Raw genomic sequence first — 25,083 nt, 5'->3', positions numbered from 1 at the left:
TCCCACCATTCACAGTTTGGGGTTTTATTCCTTCTAACTTTCAATGTCAGCCACCAGCAATTCTGGTAGTTATTTTACATCTACCTACTTTCTGTCTCAGATCATGAGCAATTGATAATAATAAAAGCAGAGGAAGAGAAAAGTTTGGGTCTCCAACATGCAAGCCATTAGGATAACAGGCATATAGCTTTTGCTTCATGCTGATGAGTTATGCAGTAACTCTTTCCTTCTTCTTTTTACTGCAAAAATTTTGCAACAGCAGCCTCTTACCAAAGACACCCTTCCTGCCTCCTGCAGCAGCTTAGAGTGCTCAGTGTGGGCAGTGAAAATTTTATGTTTCCTAAATCCTTAGCATCTGAACAAGAAAATTATTTGTACCTGATATTTCAGCTACACCACCACAAATTGCTAATGTAAGTCAGTGAAAAAACTTGCTCTCAGAAGCATCTCTACAAGCCAAACCTGGCCCCATGCCATATATCACATGTACACTGGATGCCTGAAGTGGAACCACAGTGCTGCAGCTGGGATCTCAGCTCTGTTCTTGAGATTTAGCATGGGGTTGTGAATATTTCATACAGCTTATCTACCTATAGAAAACCAGTTTCAGGGAGGTGTGTAGAGTCACCTTGGGTATTAAATACAAAAATAAAATTCTTACCCCCAGTTAATTGCCTCCACTGTTTCAATGTCTAAGGGATCCAGCGACTGAGGAAGGGCTCTGTAGAGGGTGGCCAGCCTGTCTGTCAACAATTCACGTAAACAAGTGCTTTGAGTCAGGCACTTGGCAGCTGCTGGTTCTGGCAAACTCACCAAAAGCATGAGGCCTTCACAGGCCTTCACTGCTATCCGGCCATCCTGGCAGAAGGGCATGGAAGAATTAATCAGAGGGTGAAAGAAACTCATTTGAAATCAAGCAAACATACCCCCAATAAAACCTCTCCATTCCCCCACAGTGAATGAGTGCATTGATTTTTGTTGTGTTTCAAGGGATTACAATTTATTCCTACTGAACTTGCATAGTACAAAATATAGAATCCCACCTGAATCCCTGTCAAAAATTAAGATGCAACTGCAACCTTCAAGTTGACAGAAGTAGTGCTGCAGGTCAGCTTAAGATCAAGATATCAGATAATGTCAGCTATCACTTATTAATAACAAGGTACATTGAGTGATTGGGTTTTCTGCTCTCAACACTGTTGCAGCAGTTACAGGCTCACTCAACCCTCCTCTAAGTTTTCTGAAAGATTCTGAGTATGAATTCAAGGATGGAGCTGGGTTTGATATACAGAAGTTGGTTTCACCAGAAGTCAAAGCCCCTGAGATAGACCAATGCCTTTACAAAAAAAAAAGTGGGTTTTGTTAAGTCAATACAACTTAAAGTAGTTTTTAAAATATTCTCTTGTGGTGTATTTAACCTGATTATCTTATGTAGCTTTTCTGTGAAACATGCACCTTCCTGTACAAATTGCTAAAAAAACAGCAACATTATCACCAAAATTAATATTAATATTTCTAAAATAGTATTTTTACTTTAACCTGAATTGGCAAAGAAAACTGCCAGTTTACAGAAACTGCCTGCAAAACAAACCTGGTTTTTAATTTTTATAGTTAAAATATAGTGTGCACATACGTGTATATTCACTCCCTCTGCCCACTTCATACAGCATTGGAACTATTTCATTTTATCACACTAAACAGGAGGAAAACAAAACCCCCAAAAACTCACAGGACTTTTAGTGAGGTTCAGTAGAGAATTCACTAAATTATAGTCTTGATTTGGACCAGTAGTGGAGGACTCAGGTGATGATGTGACATTTAGTTCATCCAGACTGAAAGAGAGATCATCTGCCTGTTGTGAGAGGTCATCCTCCTTCTCCACTTGCTCAGCTCCAGCAGCACCAGGAATTTCTTCAGGCTGAATGGGCTGTCCTGTGTCTGCATTCAAAGTATCTTGGCTTTTCAGCATGTCCTCTGTGATTACACTTGCTCCTTTGGAAGCCATTGCTTTTAACTTACTCTGCAAAGCATTTTGTTGGAATTACATGGTTGAAATTACAGTTCAGCTTGAAGCAGAAATCTACTGAAAGCAAATTTTTTACATCAGCATTTGAAGTAGTTCTCTAAAAGGCTGGATAGAGTAATCATGTAGAATGTAATGGGTTGTGGGAGCGTGGGAGTTTTTAAACCTAGCACATTTTAAAATATGCTTAAATTTTCCTTAAGCCTTCCACCATTTGGTTCAAGATTGAATATGCCATTTACATAGAGATGGCACCTTTTTCCCTCTACCCATGAGAGCACATATTCACTTGATTTGCACATTATTTCAAAGAAAATCTTAATTTACCTCATGACTGCACCTTTAGATCTTAGCACACACTACAAAACATCCCTTTCTAGACCAAGGCCTAAAATTCATCTAACATATGAAACACTATTTTCAGCTGGAGTCCTACAACTACACTAATTCTAAAATTCTTGAGATTTTATCTTCAACACGACAGGGAAAAATGTCTTTTATGACAGCATGTGTTTCTCACAAAGAAAAACTCCAGTAGATAGAACAGACAGAAGATATTAGAAGTTAGCATTGGGCACTGGATACTAACAGATTACAGAGAACCTTTGTAGAAGATAAATAGGAGCTCTACTTAGTTTGAAAGAAAGCAACCCATTTCTCTTCCCATAAATCTGTCTGCAGCACATAAAATGACATTTAAATTTGTGCTCTGTAATAGCAAAAGAAAAGCAGGACAAGGCAAGAATTCAGTGTTCTTTGGCAGAAGCACAGGTGAATGATGCTTTATTAGAAACATAAATTAGACTTCGGCACAGGACAGTTTTTCAAGTGAGTACAGTATTGAGATTATAAATCCAAAGGATTTCCCTCCTTGATGATAATGCCAAAATTATTTCAAATGTATCTCAAGAATTAATAATTTAAAATAATTTGGGGTTAATGGTGTTAAGTCCATACAAACCAGCAGGGATTAACTACATGACAGTCTCAGGCAGCAAACTAGAAAACTGCTGTGAATGCTTGCTTGACTGATGTGCATTCTTTGAGGATAATTTGTACCAAATGTTGATACACTCGTGCAACCAATACCCTGGAGAGGCAGCCCAGAGGTAAAAGCTGCATATTACATGCTATAAAATAAGTCTGATTTTTGACTACACTAGAAAAATTACTCCTTCGACATACACTTTTCTTTTGGTACACTGTGACATGCTTAAGGCTGCAGAGCAACCAAAGTGTGTCCCTCTGAAACATGTCTGCCTATCCCCAAATCTTGTGAGGTCTTCCAGTTGCCTCCCAAATATTTTATTAATATACAGGAATATCAGAATCACAATGATGAGCCTTGCACATAGAGCAGAAACAAAAGCTGGAACTGCATTTCAAACCTGGATTATATAGACTGCTGCTGGCACTACTAAAATCACAGGCAGGGTTGACAAAGAGGAAAGTTAAGTTTCTCAAAAATGAGATAATGTTTTGTAAAATATTTATTTTCTCTTAAACCTGGCCTCACACCTTCTCTTACATGACACCTCATGTCTCTACTCTTCTTTCATTGGAAAGGCCATAGTCTGTTCAGTTTTGTTTCATCTGGTTTTCTGTGTCTGATTTTTAATACTGTAATCTTGCTGTTGTGGGGAAGAACTCAAACATCTAATGAAACACTTGTGGTTCTTATGACTGGGGTTCTCAGGTTTGATTTCAAGGTCATTATTTGAGCATAAGAGTCATTCAGAGGTCTCTTTTCAAACCATCCAACTTACATAAATGACATTAGAAGAAATCCTCGTTTAGACTTTTGCCATATTCTGCATAAAATATACCTAATATATTATAACCTGCTTCTACGTACTTATAGTGTTTAAACATTCCCTTTTCAATCCTTCCACCACTTTCACTGCTTCTACAGCCACAGAGGACATAATGGCAATCAGGGTACTTAATTAAGTTGAAAATAAACTCAAGATGGGTTCTTTACTACTGACTTTTAGTCATATTCATATACCCAATGGAAAATAACATATCTTTGCAGTTTAGCAGCATCTGCTATTACATCTGCATCAGATCTTGTTTGTGTAAAGCTTGTGAAATATTCCTGGAGGACACTACATCTACCACATCTTTTCACCTAGGTATCTCATGTTTAATAGATTCTGTGTCACCACAGGAAACATCAATGTGGGAGCAGGAGGCATTTCAAAGTGGACTTTTATGAATTAAACTTTTCTGTGATCTTTTCTGTTCTAAATAGGAACAGAAAGTCAGTCTACAAATTCTTTCTCCTCCCACTCTTGATTTCATCAGTGTCACATGTTAAGTTTGAAGAGGGAGTAAAGATATTTGGCTTTCTTACAGACAGAATATAATGTCATATTGTAGATTGTGAGCTGGCACTGCAGATAAACCATATGGGCCACTACCAAGTAAGGGCTCAATCCTGCAGAAGATTTAGCAGCTTGCAAGGTTTCAGTACTACATGCAATCTGTCACATCTTTATTGGGCTCAAGACAAAACAACATCAGAAATCCAGGGTCTCCCTCACACAGTGTTCTACATTACAATTCTTATCCTTACCCTAAAGGCACTTTCACTGCAAAGGGTAAGGACCACAGGCAGGTATATTTGTAAGCCCTGAACAAAATACTAGTAAAAATAATGAGAAGAATCAAGTCTCTGGAAGCAAAAAAAAACAAACAAAACTTCTCATATCACAGGAAAAAAAATTACAGAGTGAATGAAAATGAAGTTACGAAGCACAATGTGGCACCTCCAGTACACTATTAGATTTTTGTCAGTGACACAGTAAACACACCTGGAAAATTTTGATTTGATTTACTCACCTCAAGGAAGAAGTTGACCAGGTATGGATCCTGTTTCAGCTTCGCACATACTATACACAGAAACTGAATTTCTTCATTTTCTGTTGGTGTTGCCAGAACTTCACCACACAGCCTGATTAATTTCTGTCATATAAAGAAAAGTGAAAAACGAAGATGAGAAAGTTAGTGTTTTTTCTAGGAATGATGGACTGAATTCTTTTTTCCATAGACACTACAATGATGTATGATTATTGACTTGAACATTTGGTCTAGATTTAGACTGCTATGAACAAGATTTCTTCATTATGTGTGACTTGTATTGCAGTGCCAGTTCAAGGCTCCAATCATCACTACATTAGAATTGATACTGCACTCACTTAGTTTCTTTAACTCACTTGACAATGGAAGAATTAAACACACAATTAGCTACAACAAAATAAAAGAAACTACTAAAAAATAAAGTTTACTTAAAATTGGAGCAGTACCTGCACTGGCCTATGTACATTTATGTGGGGGAGAAGAGGTTGCCGTATTCTTCCAAGAAGTTTTGTATAAAAAGCCAAAACTTGCTGTTTCATTCCTGGAGGACACTGAAACAAAAAGAGAAAAACAGTAACAAAAATGTAACAAATGCAAAGAGAACCATAGATGAGAGTTTGTCACTCAAAATGGCTAACTAAACATCAATAATTTGTCAAAAACCATTTTTAAAAAAATCATCATCTGTTAACGCACTACTTTTAGTGATATTAACAGAGACCAACAAAATAAGCTGCATTTCATTATTGGTTTTTTTTTTTCAAATTATTCATACCTTCAGCTAATTGCTCTAGTGAAGTCTTCTACCAGTTTTTCCAGTAAATATTCCCTATGAATTCAGTGATAAGGTGAAATTAACTCTTAATTAATAGGCTAAAGGTCAGCTGTCTTTTATGGTACAGTGCCACAAAACCCAGAAATTGGGCCAGTACATACAAATATACATTGATAAACTATGTATCACTATGTAAACTATCTTCATGTCTACAAAAGGCTTTTTAAATTCAAAAGCAATAATTAACCTGAGATAGATAAGGTGTTCATAAATGCACAGATGTTCCAGGACAAGAGAATGCTGTTGTTTTCCCTGAGATTCAGCAGAAGATAAACCACAAATATCTGCAGAAAATCCAGAACTATGTTCTGCTGTCCCTCATGCACCAAGTCACATGGAAGTACTTTTTTATCTCCATGAGATCTGATGGCTCGGGGTCCTTTATGTATCTTTATTTTTAGCCAACCACTTCCTGGTTACAAGGTGTTCTACCATGTTAAGGAATGCTGCTATTCTACAGGTTAATTTAAATCCACATAATTTCCCTCATCTGGTTCACTGCACAGGTGAATAAAGCAAGGGTGTCAACAACCAGGAAAGACAACTCCCTAATTTCATTATCCTTCCAAGGTAATTATCTCTAGATTATGAATCCCTAATTATCACTGAGCTGACAAGCAATCCATTGAAAAGAATAGCAAAATGTGTACTATCAGGGTGAGTCTACAATAATGTGATAAGCTTAATTGTTTGCTGTGAAAGAATATTATTCTTTTTGCAACAGATCTTTGCAACATCTTGCAAGCGCTGAACTGTGTGTATACTTCAGATGTATCAACTCACAAATGGCACAGGATAAAGACAGCCTGTACAAGAATTGCTTTTACAGGCATATTTGCATGAGTGCAAAATGACTTCACTCAGCTCTGAGAAACATAGTACTAATTACTCATTTCACATATGTCTCCATTTCGTCTTGGTTACTTGACAAAGCTTATGGATTACTGAGTGAGCTGTATTTCTGAATTTCAGTGAATTTTCAATAGCTCAGGTATCTTAGCCTGATTGTATGGTAGAGGAATTGTAGAGCTCTGGTCCTTCCAGAGCAAGGAATATCCCAGTTTCAGACAGATGGTACCCTACATTGCCTACACAGGTAAAAGTGAGCAGATTTAAAACTCGTAACAAGGTGTAAAAGACTGAGAATGAAACTATGAAGAGTGCCATTTATCCTTAGACCAATACCCACCATGCTTTCCTTACTGCCATAACACCATAGCCATAACACAAAAAGCTCCAGCACAAGGGCTGCCAAATTAATTCACTCCATATATTTCAGCTCATAAGTCTGCCAAGAAAGATACCGACATGAATGTACCAAGACCATGAAGCTAATTTCACTTGTGCCACAAACCTGACATGAGAAGGGCTGCAATCCTACCAAAGACTTGGATGTGGAAGCTATTTAGGGATCAGTTTAAATGAATGGTTCCTGACATGGAAGTCTTTCTGAGCATCACATTCAGAAAACAGTACTTTTCACCCCAAAATCTACCAGCACTGAAAAAAGGAGTGATAATACTGTCTACTAAAAGTCAGAAAAATTCTAGACAGTCAATATTATCAGAGTGGTAAATAAATCTCAGGGTTCTCCCTAATCAGCATCTCACTGGTTGTCTCACTTTGATCACACTTGTAAAAGACTGTTATTTGTAATATGTTAAACTTCAGCAAACAGCTATTAGGAGGAGTTCAGTGTCCCACACTACCATCTACTGTAGAACTTTGGTTCCTGTTACAATTAGGAGCTCACACAGAAAATAATCTGCTCTGCTGAGAAATACATACATCAGCTTTTCCTAGTGTGTAGAGGGTCTCCAAAATCTTGTGATGTAGCAAATATTCCATACATGGTCCTGTTTCACCTGATTCCCTTTCATTTTCTTCTTGAACTAGAATATCCAACATCTGTTCCAGGTGAGAAGGAATGTTGGTATCAGTCACAGGAGCTTTGTCATCTAAGTAGAAGACATGAGCAATTAAGAATGATTAAATATTGTCTGAAGCTTCCTTAAGTTCAGTTCCAAATTTAAGATTTAAAAACATGACCACCCATTAAAAGAACCACATACAGTACAAATGTTTTTAATACATCTTAAAATTGAATTTTCAGAACCATAACTGGAAATTTGCATTAGAGGTAGACATTAAATTTTGCAATGGGTAATAGATGAGATGCCAAATTTCAAAACATGCATAAACCACACAGTCAAGAAGAAAAACTTTTACAGTCAAGTTTATGAGAGAAAGGTTCAACTTGCAATCTTCTAGTTAGTATTCACCCTGTGCTGATAACTTCCTCTTTGGCTCTTCACATAGTATTCTGAAACCTACAAACAGCCTCTAAGATGAGCTGAATTTGCAGCTGATCAGTTCCTACAAACTGAGTAACAAAAGAAATGCTTTAATGATAGCAACAAAGAAAATCCAAACTCCATGCAGCAGCTTGAATCCATGCTTCAGAAGTTTTTAGATGTCTTTAAGACTTTCTCCATTAACCTAGCATTCTGTCAAACTTTCTGAAGGAAAGGGTCAAACTCTGATATCATTATCCTGAAGGCCTGAACCTGTTGTGGATTTGTGCCACTGACACTGGGAGCAGGTATTAACTCATTGTAGAGCAAAGCCACACAGGGATACTGTTCCTTTTTTTTTTTTTTTTTTTTTTCCCAGCTGACCTCTACTTGAGTAAATATCCCACTAGGCAAATGGTTACTACTTCTTATGCAATAACCTAAAAATAACTGTTACTTGCATGCAAATGCCAACCAGATCACAAAGGAAAATTGCCATATCAGAGTGACTTAGGTCTCTACCACACGCTCCACTTAGCCCAGAGTGTATTGCTTGAATTTCCACAGCATAATTCTGCTCCCACTGCAGAGGACAGAAATAAATCCACTGAGTGGCAACTTGTTTTTCACAACAATTTTTAAAGTCTGGGAGAGAGGTCAGCTTTTACTCTGCACCACGTAATCATAGGTATCAGTTTTCCACTATCACCCTGTCATTTCTACCTTAGGAAACTTCACACAGTGTTCTGAAAGGTGAATATTTAGAACCAAGGGTCAAGTTTCAGCTTGCTGGAGTAAATACTGATATAAACAAGATCCAGACACAAACATGGATTCAATAGCTACTCTAGCAGAAATGCAGAACTAAAAAGCAGTGCACAAGAACATTCACTTCTAAAACTTAATCATTTAATAACTAGGGCCAAATATTAAAAATTTAAGGAAAACAGAAAGCTTAAGAAAAAGCAACTACAGCCATAATTCATCAGAATATCAATGTTTTAGAAGAACAAAATAAAGTCTGGGTAAGTTCTAACAAAACATATTCTAAATCTGCTCACAAATTCTGAGCTATGTTATTGAAATATGCTTCACAGAGACAAGACACTAAATAAAAAAATACCTAATACTGAGCACACAGAATTCAGGTGTGTCTGGTAAAACCTATGACCACAAGATTACTTTTGTTAAAATCTTTGAAAGAAAGATAAAATCCCTGATGCAAAGCCATAAAATGGTTAACAGTAGGGACTATATTTCTGTTGTCCATTTGGATTAAACAGAATACTTGAAGACAATAACTGGATTGGATGTGAAAAGGAAAAATTCTCTAGATGGTACTCAGGAAAGAAGACCTTCCTGTGACCATTTTTCATGCCTACTTTTTAAAGGCATAAATGGACGTACACAATATTTTTAATTACTAATTATTATTGCTGGTACTTTGAGAAAAGACATGGCTCACTTCAGCATTTCTAAATCTTTACTTTTTAACACAGTGAAATTGGGAATTCTAGCTACTACAGTGAAGAGACAATATCTGAATGTTTTCTTCTTTTACCTGATGTCTCTATGTAGTAATGTGTGATTGCTTTCCAGTGGTAAACAAAATCTTCTTGTAAGGGAAGGGAAGGTGCGAGCTATGGGGAAAAAAAAAAACAACAAGTTTTTTAGTTAGGAATGAAATAAACATCTTTACTCAGAGACTAAATTGAATTTTACCTTATACTTGGAAGGAAACTGCTGCAGACCAGTGCTACACATCTTACTCTATGCTCTTTTACCTTTAACTATGACTATATACATTATTCATTGCATGGGCCCTATGCCATACTGCCTGGCTTGTGAACATCACTAATAATCTCTGTGATGTCTCTAAGACTAGACAATCTATTTGAAGCACCAAAAGCAATTGTTCATACCACTAAAGCAACACTAGAAACACAGGTTTGAATTGTTGAGATCTAAGAGTTTTGTCCTCTAGGAAAAAAAACCCATGTTCTTTTACATCTGTTCTGGCTGCCATCTTCCTTTTCTTCAGGTCATGTTTTTCTCTCTCTCTCTCTGCTTCCTTAAAAATCCCAGCTATCTGAACCATATAGTTATTGCTATGCCTTTTATTTCCTATTAGCCAAAACTTTTAGATGATCTTTATTTCATATTTTTTTTTTTTACATCAGGCCTGCCCCAGAGCTTGAGAGTTTTAAAAAAAATTTTTAATAAATACATTCCTCATTTAATTTCTGAAAGAAAAAGAAGTTTCTTCTTTTCTGGAAGAATTTGGAATGGCCAGTTGGGTGTGACTGATCTCCAGGGATAATATACTGCAAGAAAGAAACACAGCCTCCCACCCTGTCAACATCAGTACTGCTCCTTCCTCACCAAGCTTGAGAACTGAGTGCCCTCCAGCCCATTACACCATGGGCACAAACAACTGCTAAACCACAGGCAACATGTGAAAAAACGACCATGATTATTTTACCATTCTGCTCTCCAAAGTGAGAGCTGAGAAAAACACTGAGTTTGTGACAGTATAGATGTTCAGAGCTGGTAAAATAAGAATCCATAAGGGAAAATCCCTGTCACTCAAAAATTCCTATAAGGAGCTGTTGTTACTGAGGACCAATCCTACTTGCTTGAGGCTGCTTTACTTTGTGTGTGTGCCAGTCAAGTCCTCAAGTGATGCTTTGGGTAATCCTAAATAAAAGACTCTCATTTGATGTGATGGTAGCAACGAGAGCCATGGGCAAACAGCAAGAATCTCATGTATAGGTTGGTATGGCCATTTGGAAGGAGTTGAACCATCCCACAAGCTCTGGAGTCCAGTCCACAGATCTGCAAGGTGGAATGGAGCTCTGGGGATCACCCTGTTCAAACATGGCCACCAAGAGCCAGCTGCCCAGGACCATGTCCAGACAGCTTCTGAGTATCTCAAAGGATGAACATTCCACAACCTTTCCAGACACCTGTGCCAGGGTTCAGTGAAAAAGTTACCCCCTCAGAAGTTAGAGATACCACATTTGAGATTAACTTTGAATTCCTCTAGTGTTTCCTTGTAGGCCCAAAAAATGCTAAGTTGCCTCAGCTCTTGGACAAACAGAAGTACAGGGCTCAGTCATCTGCATGCACTTCCCTGGGTAGTGTTGATTTCTCTGAAATATTCTTTTAAGTTTTCCACTTCAGCCTTTTTTTTTCTGTTGTTGCTGAATTTAAAGGCACGTAAATTTATCTTGGTGAAGATGTAAAGCCAGTGTATGAACAGCATGCCCTGATAAACAAGTGGAATGCTGACTGCTAAGTGCAGAGAGGATTTTAAAGTGCAAGACTTAAGAAAGTAGTGGTGTTTGGTAACTATGTCTGCATCCTGTGTGGAGATGTGCCCTCACAAATGGCAACTAGGAAATCCAGCTTTGCTTACCCACACCCTGACAGCCTGTGGTCTCATTCAGTATTTCCATGGCTGGGCACTTAGAGCAGCACTTTGGCACACCAGATACCACGGAATAAATACCAAGACACCAGACACTGGACAAAACTTGCTCATTTTACTGTGAAGTTTACTAGGTTGCTGAAATTCAGAATAACTGAACAAACTGAAGACAGAACACTTGATATTTTGTATCTCGCTTTTTAGGGCACACTTCCTGTGGAGGTGTGCATTTCAAGAAATGTAATAATCATTTTGCATCTTTCTATAATAAAACTACACCCAAACTCAACTCTGTCTGACCGATGGCAGAGAGGCCATTTTTGAGGAGTATCAGGCCTTTCAGACCACTCTACTTCCAAAGTAACTCATCATAGATAACATTAACGATTTATCCTTGGCTGAAGTGATTTCCTCTCCACTTCTTCTGGCTTCATCTGCCTCCAGATGAATTTAGGGCCTCAGAGCAGTGCCAGGAAAAGGATTTAACTTTTCAGCACTGTCAATAATTTATCCACTGCAGGACAGAGCTGTGGATACAGACATTCTCCCCCTCCAAGAAATGCCTCCAGGGACTCCTCTCAGAGGTGAAAAGGTCATTCAGGAACAGGTTCTGCCCTTTTTAATTAAAATAGTCAGTGATTTCACAAGAGTCTTCTCTGATCAAGGACTGCAAGACAGAGATACCAAACAGAGATACCTTTTGCATTTGTGTACAAGCACACCTACTGAGATTATACCTTCAGCCTTGCCACCAACCAGACCTGGTGACAGAGCTGTGGCAGGCTCACCTGCATTAGGCTACCAGGCTCAGCAAATCCTAACACTACTGAAAAATTCTATTTCTTTATTTGTTCTGTTAAAGTAGACCCATCCCGAAACTCCTCTTCCCACTGCAAAAGGACCCAGTACAAATCTGCTTTTTAGCACACAGCTTTTCTAGGGAATACTTAACAGGGTATTGCAATCCCCTGTAGCAGCAATGCTATGGATTATTTGGAGAGAAGTGTTTTACTGACAAAAAAAAAAAAATTAAAGAACTCCAACAATCCTCTTAACTTAGTTATTCAAAATAAAGGTAAAGACCAAGACTAGGATATCAGCTTATAGACAAAGTCCAGCATTGAAAATCCTTAGAAAAATATAAGCTCCCAAGCATTTGGTTGACATGCTTTAACACTACCAGGAAAGATACTTCTGGGAGGTAGTTGTAGTTGCTTAAATAAGATGAATTATTGGCTGCTAGCTGAGAAGAAATGCATGTTACAGTTGCTAATCTGAATAATCACTCTTTTGTAAAATACAGAGACCTTTGTAAAGATCCTGAAACAAAACAAATTTCACTGTGAAGGCCATTAATTCCTGCTACTTGTCTAAGCTGAAGAAACTACCTTAAAAGTGCAGTTATTTCTCAGTTATATTAATTCATTTTGATGTAATTGCATATGCTTTTACTAATTTTGAGCTATCAGTTCCTAATCTCAAAGTTCTCCTCCTTTGGGGAAAAAACCCCAACATCTTAAAAGCTGCAGTGTAGATGTTGGTATATCAAGGAGCCAAAACTCACTGAATACTACTGAAAAATGGCCTAGTGAGCAGACACTGATTATTAGTTCTTCAGTCTGGTCCTCAGCTCCAGCAACTGAGCTGACTGGGAATGAGTGAGTGTTCTCACTTAGGAGATAAACTTTACACATGCTGCCTTATCATTCTGGTGACAATATGTCACTAATGATCAAATCCTGCTCCTTCCAGGAAAAATGCTGCTCTCAAGAGTAGCATAGATCTTTGACCAGAACTACTCTGTAGTTCTTAATATAAAATTCGACCAAAACACAATTCCAAATAGTTTTCAAAATTACACAGGATTTGTGTTTAGGCAGAAAAATAAAACAAAACCAAAATGTACAAAGAACAAAGAAACCTATAAATATTCAGTATTTGACAGCAGTTCCTTTGTGCTTTTAAAAACAATTGTATTTTTCATGTGTGCTTTTCAGAAGTGTAATTAAATACTGAAAAGCACGGAAACAACCAAATCTGGTGATACCCTGCAATATCTTCTGGACAAGTTTACAAAATAAAGAAAACACTGTTTTAAGAGAATAACAGGTACCATGTGGTCAGGAAAAGAAACTGGAAACTGGGCCAAAGAGAAACAAAGAGGAAGTGCTCACACACTGCCTGACTGAAACAAGGAAAACTGCAACAGTCTCACCATGGTTTTCTTCGATCTTACTACTTCACTAGCACAAAGGTTTGCCCTGAGGGAATATCTGAAAAAGGAGTAATGGTGGAATGTTTACTTTATTTCTTCAGCTGGTGAATGAACAAAATTTACAATGGAAACTGCTTTCAAGTATAGAATTAAGACTGCACATGCCTGTAAGCCATGCATTAGATTTTGTCATTAGAATTTGTTAATAGTAGCACAATATTAAAACAATCCATAATGTGAGTTCATTACATTAAATAAAGTGGGTTCAAATAGAATAAATCTTGTTCTGAGCAGTTATGCAGTTAGTGACTTTGGAGTAGTTCCTATAGCAAGTGACTCAGATTCTTTAAAAATTCAGTTTTGCCACAAAACATGAACAGGTTAAATAGATACTTAAGAGCATATTAAGGTACCAGTTGTAATAGATGCAATGGAACAATAGGTTGTTAGACAGGGGTCCCAAAAACATGCATCAGACACCAAAATCTAAATTTACTCCCAGGTACCACGACAGTAAAATAAGTAATTGTGTTTGACAGGAAATTGCAAAATTCAAAACAACTAACATCCTATTTTTCCTGCAAGGTAGGTACACAGCTCAGAAACATCCATTTGATGTTTAACGTGAAACACCATTAAGGTGAAACAACTCCTGAAACCCCAAACCAATCACAAAAACAAAAGTCCTTTGAACACCCAGTGACCACCATACAGACAGGCTATTTTGTCTAGGGAAACATGAGCAAAGAGCACAAGATAAGAGAAAAAAAGAAGTCTAACTTGCTGCTTTGTTACTGTACACCACATTTTGTATGCTGCTGAGAATGCAGCACTCCTGGAATATGTTTGGGATAAAAGTATATCAGAAATGCACAGCAAAGAGAAAAAAAGGTTGGGGACAGACTGCCACGGGTTCATTAATATTAACACCATAAAGCAATGACATTTCTATTCTGCCCTGAAGAAAGGTAAGAGAACAAAGACTGCAGTCCCCTCTCCCAGTCTCACCAACCCAGCTCTCTGAGGAAGATACCACAGTGGTGCTTGCTCATCTGGATGCTGCAGAGAAATCCAGAAAGGGCAAGAATATCTGAAATACTGTCAGGATTGACATATGATAAGAGGTGGTAAAAATTAAGACTCGGTTGTAATGAAAATCAGGAATATCATTTCATACACCTGGACACTTAAGGCAGAAAAGACTGGAAGTTTTGAGTTATTTAAGGTAAGAACAAAATCTTGGTAAAAAGCACCTGATCCCTGATGTTTGCCTCATCACAGTCCTGTCATGGAGGCAGTCAATTACAGAGCAATACACTGCAACAAATGAAGGGCAAATACTCCTGTGTGTATTTGACTGTCAACCTTTGGAACTCTTTGTCATAGTTCAGAGAGATGGCATATTCAGGGTAAGATAACAATGATTATCTAACATGAGAGAAACTCTTACTATTTAAATGTATGTCTACAGTATGCAGACCCAAGAGCCCTGAGGAAGGATGAGAGCATTATCTAAGTGATGCACAGGAGAAATGACAGGGGAGAAAGGGCTATCAGAACAATTCTTGTTCAAAGTAGTCCTATGAATGAAAGTTAAGCCCAGCATTACAACTGTATTTGAGTATCCAGCTCAGCTGAAAACTGTTCACCTGCAACTGAATTCCTTCAGGCAGCAGGCACCCAAAACCTCTCAGAATTTATATCTTAGCTGCGAGTTTGTTGATATTCAGAACTGAAAGAGTCCATGAGCTATACTTGCTTCTCAGCAGTAACAGCAAGTAAAAATGAAGTTCCAAATTCTCTAGGTTCTGAAAGCAGCAGGCAGCATCACTGTGGACTTATCTAATAATTAGGTTTTATTCCAGTTTTCATTTTCAGAGTAACAAAGCTATGTAGCCCCCACACTCTATATTTAAAGAGAGAATGAAGCAATGATCTAAAGACACATACAACACCAAAACTGTTCAAAAGTTTCTATTTCTCAGTTCTGAGTTTGAATTACTAGGTTAAACTTCCTAGCTAGAATAAGAAACATTCTTAATATCCTCTTGCTTTTGTGATTCCCATGTTTCATTGTGGTGTTTGGTATTTGTCACAACCCTGTAAATGCAATTCAGGTCAGTATTTACTATCAGAAGGCCCATCACAGTGGTGTGAGCAGGATGAGAGACAGCAGAGTTCAGTAATAGCATATAGGAAGTTGTCTGATAATAACCACTTGCAAAATGATGTTATCAATCTGGTTCTGGTTTGAAGTGTTTTTTTTCTAATTAAAAAACATCATTTAGTCTATACTATGTCAGTTTTTGCCCTTCTGCACTCAACTCATTTTTCCTTTTTCAATAGATCTCAAAAAATGCAGTTCTTATTATTTTTTGTACACTTCAGTAATGTAAATATTCTTCTAAGATAGTTTTTATTAGAAATCTTAAATTGGTAGGCCTGAAGGAATAACTTCTTTTCTATTCATCACAATCTCTCAATCATCCACTCTTATTAAAAATGTGACATAATGGGATTCCTTTAGTCAGGCACTTTTAATTTCTTCTTCCTCCTCCAATGTCTATTGAAGGAACTTATATGAAGCAAGACAGAGTTTTCAAATAAGTTCTTTCATCATTACTTAAAACATTTATTTCCAATAGCCACTCCACCACTAAAGGGGCAAACTAGGAACCTGCAATTAGTTAAAACATGCATTAAAACATAATTTTACTTTAAAACCCGAATAGTCCTGCTAAATACTGCAGAACTCCAGGCAGGAATAAAGCCAAGCATATTCTCAAGTATTTGCAGCACCGAGGCATACATAAAAGCACAAAGGGTGCCCCTCACATGAGGGAAGTACTGGCCCCAAGGCTCTTTTTCCAATTTTCCAACCATTTGAACGATTCTCCTTCAACACTATTTCACTCCCCGTTTTTCGCACCGGGCCACCTCTTTAAACTCAGCCTTTGGAAGTGGAAGGCTTACTCTGAAAGGCGCTGAAAGCCAGAAACATTAACCAACAGGACCCCACCTCACGGAAAAGCAAACAAAATAAACCCTGGAGGCTGTAGGGGAGTCCTGAGAAGCAGGCAGCTGAATGAGGCCTGCAGGGATGGCAGCTCCAGAAATACGCCCTGATGCTTCCCTCTCCCCGAGGCTGCGGGAGATGGGCACGGATGTGCGGAGGCTCCATGATGAAATCTACACACACACACACACACACACACACACACACACACACACACACACACACAAACACACACACAAACCCACACACACACACCACCCCCAGGTGCCCTCGGCTCCCTCTTCCACCCTGCCCAATTAAAAAAGAAACGCGGGATGAATTCGGAAGCGTCAACGCCACGCAAAAGCACCAGAGACAGCGACTGCTCCTGTCCCCCAGCCATCACAATGAGGAAAACCCCGAAAACCCCGCGGACTTCACCGCCTTGCTTATTTGTTTTGCAGAAAGCACACAGCACGGATGAGATGGACTGGGTAAGGGCCGCCCCAGGGCACCGGGGCCTAGGGCAAAGGCACTTTACCCGCGGTGACAGCCCGGAAAAAGCTCTCCATGGCCGAGGGGGCTGTGCCGGGCCCGCCGCAGAGCAGAGCCCCGGGCAGCCGCCTCTCCCTCCTCTCCCGGCAGCCCCAGCTCCCGACAGCCGCGGGCCGCGCTCAGGCAAATCTCTCCCTTCCCGGGCAGGGCGCGGGCCCGCCGCTGGCCCTGGCCTGCCCAGGCAGCTCGGCCTCCGCCTCCCCGCCCCGCGGCAGGGGCGAGCCGGGATCGGCGGAGCCGCGGCTGCCGGCGGATACGTGTGCTCGGCGGGGCGCCTCGCCGCCAGCCCTGCCCCGGCGGCGGGTGGGGAAGCGGCGGGGAAGGGGTTCCGCGCTGTGGGAGCGGACCGAGCCCCCCGCTGCTCCTCCCCGCGGGGCCCGCTGGGCGGGTAGGCCCGGCTCGCATCCCCGGCGCGGCGTGGCTGGGCCCGCCGGCGGCCTTACCGCCTCCACGGCGTGCTGCAGGATGGAGGTGAACTTGGAGAACATCCTGTCCCGCGACTGGAGCAGCCGCTGCCGGGAGGACCGCGAGAGCTCCTCGATCCGCCGCCGCCGCTCCAGGGTGAGGGCTGCATGCGGGGGCCTGGCCGCGGTTAACGGGCGGGCGGGCGGGCGGGCGCCGGCGCTGCCTCTCACTCCCCGGCGGACACCGTGGCACTGACACTGCCGGGCTGCGGCGCCGGCTGCCGAGGCTTCGGGTGTCCGCCCCGGCGCGGCCTGCAGGGGCCGCCACCCCCCGCACGCAGACGGCGGCGCCGCGGGGAGGCCCTGCTGCCCGGCACGGCACGGCCCAACCCGGCCGGTTCCACCCGGGGCCTGGGCAGCCGGGTGCGGAGTCCTCCCCGCTGGCATTGTCGATGAAGCGGGGTGTTTGTTAGGGGCCGACCCCGAGAGTGCGGGCGATGTGGGACGCAGCTAAGGCTGGGAGCGGGCGGCGAGTTCTGGGTGCCCCGGGCCAGCGCCTCGCCTCTGCGGGCAGCTCCCGGGCAGGGCGGCGAGGGGGCTTTGTGCTGCCATCAGGCTTGGGGAAAGATCGCTGGGCCTACACGGGCAGTTCTGCTTCCTGAGGGCTGGGACCGCAGCCACCCGCACCTCCCAGCACGGCAGAGGTACGGAGCAGCCTGGCCTGGGTGGCCCCAGTGACACTGGGATCTGTCACTGCAGGGACAGGGACTGTCTCAGGAAAACGAGGGAACTCCCGGCTCTCCACAAAGCAGAGGAAGGGGGTTATAAGTTCAAAAAGTCCTTGACATCTTGTTGCTGCCGGGTGAGGGGACCCGGGGTCTTGTGGCGTGGTCCTGTGGCCCTTTGGGGGGGTGCAGTGTAGAGCAGCATGAGAGGACTGGTGGCAGTGTGCTTGTCGCCTGTTTCACTGATGGTTTGGGTTTTTTTTCCCCTCAGAGCTTTGAAAAGAGACAAAAGGGGCTTTACTTCATCTCGAAGGCTTCAAAGGAAAAGATCGTCCCTGCTGCAGAAAAGGCAGAGGTAAGGCTGGGTGAGCATAGGTTATACCTGGAGCTGGTAGGTGGTGAGATGTTTCAGGTACAGCTGCCATTCATGGGCAAATGGAAGTTGGGAGCAAGACTGATTTGGCACTGGGGGAGCAGAGTGAAATGTTGGGAAGGTGACAGACCAGAAGAGGAAAGAGAGTAGTACCAAACAGAGAAAAACTTTCTCATTAATTTTTGGCAATGAATGAATGCCACCTTCCTCTCAGGCTAGGCACAAGCAGAGAGGGATGAAGACAGCACAAAATCACTATTTTAACTATTTAATATGTTTTTAGTTATGTCATCTGGGAAGTCTGACTATAGCTGTTGATCCTGTGATGAGGCCTTACTAATGATTCTGCTGTACTGATTGTTGTTGCTACTTCCATGCTTTGCAGGTGTGAAGAGCTACAGTCTGAGTACTGTACTGGAAGTAAATACTAATTAAATGTGTGTGGACACCTTTCCTGAAGTAGCTAAGGAACAAAGCTTGCTATTTCCATCTCAAATCCAGATGTATCAAATAACATAAATTTAAAAGGTAATTACTTTTTGTTGTTTGGCTTTTTTAAAATCTACTTATTGTGGGTTTGTGAAGTTACAGTTTATAATTGTTCTTAGGAAATGAACCTTTTCTATGATGTACATGTGTACTATCTCTGTGTTTAGTAAAAAGTTCTGTTAGACTTAAAGTGTGCCTACATCCACCCTGCTTATATGGTTTGTATTGCAGGTTTGTATTGCTTTCATTAAAAGCAGAAAACCAAATGAGGAGTTGTAGGTTGGAATGGGAATATTTTCTCAGGAAGTGGGCTGAGTAGTGGCACTGCTTTTCTTCATGAATGTGAGGGTGTTTACCATGTTAATGGGGACACTCCCATTCTCTCACTATAGATACTGCTTTGGATCCTGCATTGCTTCTGAAGAAAATGTGGATTTAAGGCACACGTGGTTGATTAAGTGTCTTAAGAGAACAGTAATTTAAAATGCTCTTTACAATCCATTTGGCTTTGCATAAATGTCATCTGGGTGTGCCTGGACCTTCCCATCTCTGAGCATCAGAATGAATAAAGAAACAGCAAGGTATCATGAAGATATAAAAGGAGACAGTTTTATAACAGTGAGAGTACACTCAGCACACTTCACAATTTATGAAATCATAAGTCAGCTCTTCATGGATGGTGAGGTAAAGCTTCTCTAATGCTTGAGGGCCTCATTACTCTTAGAGTGCCTAAACATTTTTTTTAAAAAGAGAATATTTCATTGTGGCTAGAATTCAGGTTTTGGTCGTAAAAGTGGCTTCTTATTAAGACTCCTCAATATGAAATACCTTGAAGTAAAGGAAACAAAATATCACAGTTATATGATTATCCATAATCCCAGTGAACAGATTTAGTCTCTGCAAATAACCCTGCAGTTACTTACCAATGTATTCAGCTTGCATTTGTAGCCATACTGCAGAATCTAGTCTATGGTGTGGGGTTTTTTTATGCTCTTTTAAAGTAGTCTCAATTTTCTCAAGTATATGGAAGTATTTCTCACTGTTGGGAATATTAGCTAGATACTGGCAGGCTGGTAGTGATGCAGATCATTGAAATCTAATGGAAAAATTATTTCACCAGTGTCAGTGCAAAAGAACTGACCTCAGCTGAGGTGACATTCTGTTTGGATACTTCTTATTCTCATTGGAGATGATTGGATTGGAGATGACCCAGTTATGAACAGGCTACCAATGTCATGTCAGTGCAGCAATACATCTTCACCTGCTCATGCTTGGTGTTGTTTCCACTGAAATAAATACAAGTATTAATTCTTGTTTTAATACTCTTGAAAGCAGAGCTCTCATGGTTTTGGTTTTTGCTCCTATTGGCAGGGTATATCTCTTCTAGGGGTGGCACATACAATGAGTGTTTCACCTGACTGTGAATTAAGACACAGATTGGAAGTGAGGCTATTTTAATTGATAGAGCTTTTGGGAACTTAGATTTTTCTAGTTCTTACCAATTAATGAAATTGTCTAGATTAAGTCAATTTAAATGGGTTGAGACAGTGAGATAATGTGCTAGCCTTTCTATCTGAAAATCTCTCTGCTATTTAAATTGATGGCACCAGGCCAGCCTCTAATGGATGTATTTGTCTACATTACAGAAGGACTTCCTGCAGTCTGGACTTTTGCTCAGCATGATCTCTGCTTTTGAGGAGAGCTAAAGAGATGTTTAAAATCATCTTCACACCTTTCTGATTCTGGGCTCCATTGTAGAAAACAAGCATTCTGTGCATTGGATAACAAACAGCATACAGTGAACCTGAACTCCATACCATGCTTCTCCCAAGCTTAATCAGTTTCTTCTATGTGCTATCATATGTGTTTCTGTTCAGTGTCATTTTCCATCATGAATTTTTTTGTTGAAATTTCTTCTGAATTTCTCTTGGCTGCATACAACACCTCCTTCCTTGCTGATTGGCTCATAGCACCATGTAGTCAGCTGTAATGCAGAATTTCTGCAAATCCCATTCTCAGGCTTGTCCTTGTACATGCATCTTGCTCCACATCTTTACATCTACTCCTTCTGTAGAGACATTTGTTTGTCTTCTGATGTGCTGTGAACTTCTAGCTGTTAATCTATTGCCTAATTGCTTATCTGTCATATCTACAAGTGTCTTTTTGTGCCATCACTCATTGCTGCTGTGGAAGACATAATGCTGGGCTGGATGAACAGATACATATGCTCAGTAGAACATTTCTGTTGTTCATACATCAGCTACACCATCTGTATTTCCATGCTTTAGCTTATACAATGGGTTGTAAAGGAGACCCCAAGGAGGTTAGAAGTACATGCCAGTGAAATGAGACATTTATTTTACAAACACATAATGTTTTCCTCAAGTGAAGCATGATGATCCAGGTTTTCCTCTGTACATAAATGTGTGAATGTTTTGCCATGCAGTATCTTCAAGTTTTAGCATATAATAAATTACTGAAACCAGATAAAATACTCTCACAAATGATCAGGGAGAACTTAGCCAATCCACTGAAGTCTGCAGGTTAACAAGACCACAAGTTTACCTGTTTGCATCGTAGTAGAAGCTGAAGCAAAGAGAGTAAGGATAAACTTCTAGGTTGCTCCTATAATCACTGCATGAGTCTGAATGTGGTATAAATAGACAAAAATCTGGATTTTGTTATGAAATACTGTGAAAAAAAAACCAGCCAAAACTGAGCTGTTCAGATGCTATAAATTGGTTCCCTCAATCATTCATCTGTGTACTTGCAGAGAAGAAAATCCAGCAACCAGAATCTGCATGTAGTTCTGGGGAGAATTTTAATGCCTAGCCTTGACTCTACTGAAAAAATCATACTGATTAATTTTCAGATCAGCTCTGACTGTATTGATGTTTTCTAATGCTTAATAAGATTTCATTGGTACTTACATCTTTGGATTTAGGCCTATGATCTCTTAATCCCTAAAATGTCATCAGATAATCTGTTTAATCATAAGCAAAAGCTGATTTTTACAGTCAATATGACAGGCAAAATAATTCAGGCACACTACAACTGTGCAAGTATAGAAGCTTTCAGCATTTCTCTGTTTTGCATTAGTCCACAATTTTAGCAGGTTTTTGTTGGAGTTTCAATTCATATAACCCTGTCCTAAGGCATAATTGAAATAATTCATGGAGTCTAATATTAAATTTTGGCATTGTAAAATGTCTTAATTTTGAAGCAAGTGCTTCAAGTATTTATGATGCAAGGTACTTTGTAGTGACTTTGTGATTGATTTTAGATTATTGATGGCATAATTATCCAGTAAGGCCCAAATACCAGTGTCACATCACTCTCCAGTGTTCACTATCTATAAAGTGACATGACAAAAGTCCAGTGTTGTAGTGTAGTAGGAAGGGGGTCAGTAACTCCGAGGAATTTCATTTGTGGCTTCTTGGTAGGAACCTCTTCTCATCAGCAGAGGGCACAGGTGATCTGTTTTTAATCTGAAGGATACAAAGCAACAATGTTCAGAGAGAATAGGAAAAAAATAACCCAGTGTATCCAGTGTAGTTCCAGTTGGTATCTGGACTACCTCTGGGCTTAACTGCTGCATGTTACTTGGCTTGTAAAACCATTGGTTGCTACACACAGCAGCTCATCACCTTAGTAATCCACTTGTCCCACTTGCTTCTCAAATGATGTTATCTGAAGCTACAGGACTGGTTTGAGTTTACAAAGACATCAACTTACCCCGTGGCTATCACATCCCACATGCTATTTGCATCTTTGCAACAACTAAACTCCAATGAATTTAGAAAGGGTCTTGTGTTCATAGACCTTGACCTTCTTGACAGCTGAGTGAGTTCTTGTATGGTTCCTGAAGAGATGAGAGTGACCATGTATGTCACTATTGCATTATTTTACCTATTGGTGAGGGCAGAGGGAGCCATCTGAACACTTCCAGTTAGTATTTGATGCTCAGAAGCTATCCTCTGAGCCAAACAGCATTTCCAGAAAAAGTATGTACAGCTCAATCCTTTGTAATTCTTTCTGAGTCATCAGCCCTGTAGGAATGAGCATCTGCGCTTGGCTGAAGCCTTTAAGGAACTGAGCTGAAGGCACTACTGACAACAAGCAAAGAAAATGAAGTCTCTAGCAGACTCAGGGTCATCCAGAAATGTTTCTGTTGCTCATCCGTGTTCTTCTTTTGCCTCAAGCTACTTTGGACTACTTTGACATCCAGTCCTTATGTTGCAAAATGCTGAAGCAAGCAGACCTGTGTTTGAAATATGCCCAATATAATGGAGCCTGTTCTTTTTTAGATCTTAGTGGTGCTCTGGTGTCCTTGTTTCTGCCTGGCAGCTCATGTGCCCAGTGAAATTTTTTTCTCCATTTAATTTCTCTGGTTTTATGTCCAGAAGCTGTAATTCCCAGTCTCTGTGTCTCTTGGGAATATTCCCAGGCATTACATTAAGCTGTTACTTGTACCTGGAGTGCTTGACGGCTGCAATCAGACAGTGCAATTTGAATTCCCTTCTTCATCTCCTGCAGTAACAACCAGGTAGCAGAAAGACAGTTGTTATATGTGGCATTACATGTGCAACATACATCAAAATTCTGGGTCCAGATATAGAAATCCTGTACTTGCATAAATCAGTTTATTGTTGCCAACCACTTCATCCCAGTGCTGGCCCAGAACCTGCAGAGGGCAGCCTGGTCCACGTTTTGCTCCAGCAATGTGTTCAACTGGAGTATTCAGTCCTCTGCTAGCATCTTTAGCAGTCAGTGGGACTTGCTGCGGAATAAACAACTGGATGGTGTGGAAAAGAATCAGCATCAGCCCTAAACTCAAAGAGGTTAAAAAAAAAACAAACAAAAAGGTCAGCTAAATTAAACCTTTTGGTAATCTTTTATTAATTTTAAACATATCAAAAGAAAAAAAAAATTAAGTATACCTGAGCTTTAAATATCTCCAAATAAGTTTACTGGTATAAATCAACAGGCAAGAGAGAGAAAATATCTAGAGAATGTGTACTGGAATGTACTGGACAAGACTAATAGGAGAAGAAAAGTGTTTTCCTTTTTTTCCAAATCTCCTTAAGAGTCTCTCAAGATTTTAGGTACCATTACCATGTTCCTTTGGCTGGTTGGCCCTTGTTCTTTCTCAAGTGTGTCCTGAGCCCTTGTGAAGCAGCTATTAAAATTTCAAGGAGAGTTTGTCTAGGAGGATGTGTCTTCACCCAGGCATGTGCCTATCTGTGAAACTGATCAGTGCCAGGTTGCTATCAGGACTTAGTATGACAAGGAACAAGGCATTCAGTTCCTGAAAAAGAGCCAGTACTTTGTGTCTCTCAAATCAGACACATTAGCTTCCACCAGCTAATTAGAGAATGATCTTGATGTATGCTGAAGGGAAGCCTGTCCACTTTCATGCTTCTCAGCCAGAGGGCCCTGGAATTCAGTGCTCGGAACAGAAAATAGGGATAAAGAAAATTGCTTCTGAGAAATGAAGACAGCCTCAGCAGTGTGTGAATTCCAGGAGGATGGGAAGAAACCTTAGTACCTCTTATGATCATATGTGGAATTACTCATTGATGCACTTTTACACTGATTTAGATAATTAATTACTTTGGACCCAAACTTTGTGTATAGACTTCTCAGAGTATGCATTATCTGCATTTTCAGATAATGGCAAATGCAGGTGAATTTTTGCTTCTAATTCCTAAAACTTCTGTGCATGGGAATGCTGAGAGTTTGACTGGTTTATTCAGTATTCTTTTCTATTCTTGCTGTGTTACTCATAAACATTTTTGCTTGTGTGAACTTTCACCAAGGAAATATCTATCAAGTTTCACACTGATAACATGATGTAAAAAATTACTCTGTGTAAAAATGCTT

At 40.3% G+C, this 25,083-nt stretch overlaps 1 protein-coding gene across 2 annotated transcripts in view; it reads right to left on the bottom strand.

Moving 5' to 3' along the window:
* The window catches only part of FAM160B1 (family with sequence similarity 160 member B1), a 34,291-nt gene extending 16,352 nt beyond the window's left edge, over positions 1–17,939 (bottom strand). The window contains exons 1-7 of one of the 2 annotated variants that reach the window (XM_030453733.1): positions 17,653–17,939; positions 9,576–9,654; positions 7,509–7,678; positions 5,332–5,436; positions 4,868–4,990; positions 1,730–2,020; positions 662–858 (exon numbers count right to left, since the gene is read on the bottom strand). In XM_030453733.1, the coding sequence (XP_030309593.1) occupies positions 662–858; positions 1,730–2,020; positions 4,868–4,990; positions 5,332–5,436; positions 7,509–7,678; positions 9,576–9,654; positions 17,653–17,697 (1,010 nt within the window). In that variant the 5' untranslated portion in view covers positions 17,698–17,939. The remainder of the gene's footprint in view (positions 1–661; positions 859–1,729; positions 2,021–4,867; positions 4,991–5,331; positions 5,437–7,508; positions 7,679–9,575; positions 9,655–17,652) is intronic. The other variant, XM_030453734.1, reaches the window with a different exon arrangement.
* Between the last annotated feature and the right edge of the window lie 7,144 nt (positions 17,940–25,083).

The sequence above is a fragment of the Calypte anna genome, chromosome 6 (genome assembly GCF_003957555.1).
Source record: "Calypte anna isolate BGI_N300 chromosome 6, bCalAnn1_v1.p, whole genome shotgun sequence".
NCBI classification, from domain to species: domain Eukaryota; kingdom Metazoa; phylum Chordata; class Aves; order Apodiformes; family Trochilidae; genus Calypte; species Calypte anna.
Note: the sequence above shows the minus strand (reverse complement) of the source record. Positions and strands in the feature narration are given on the sequence as shown.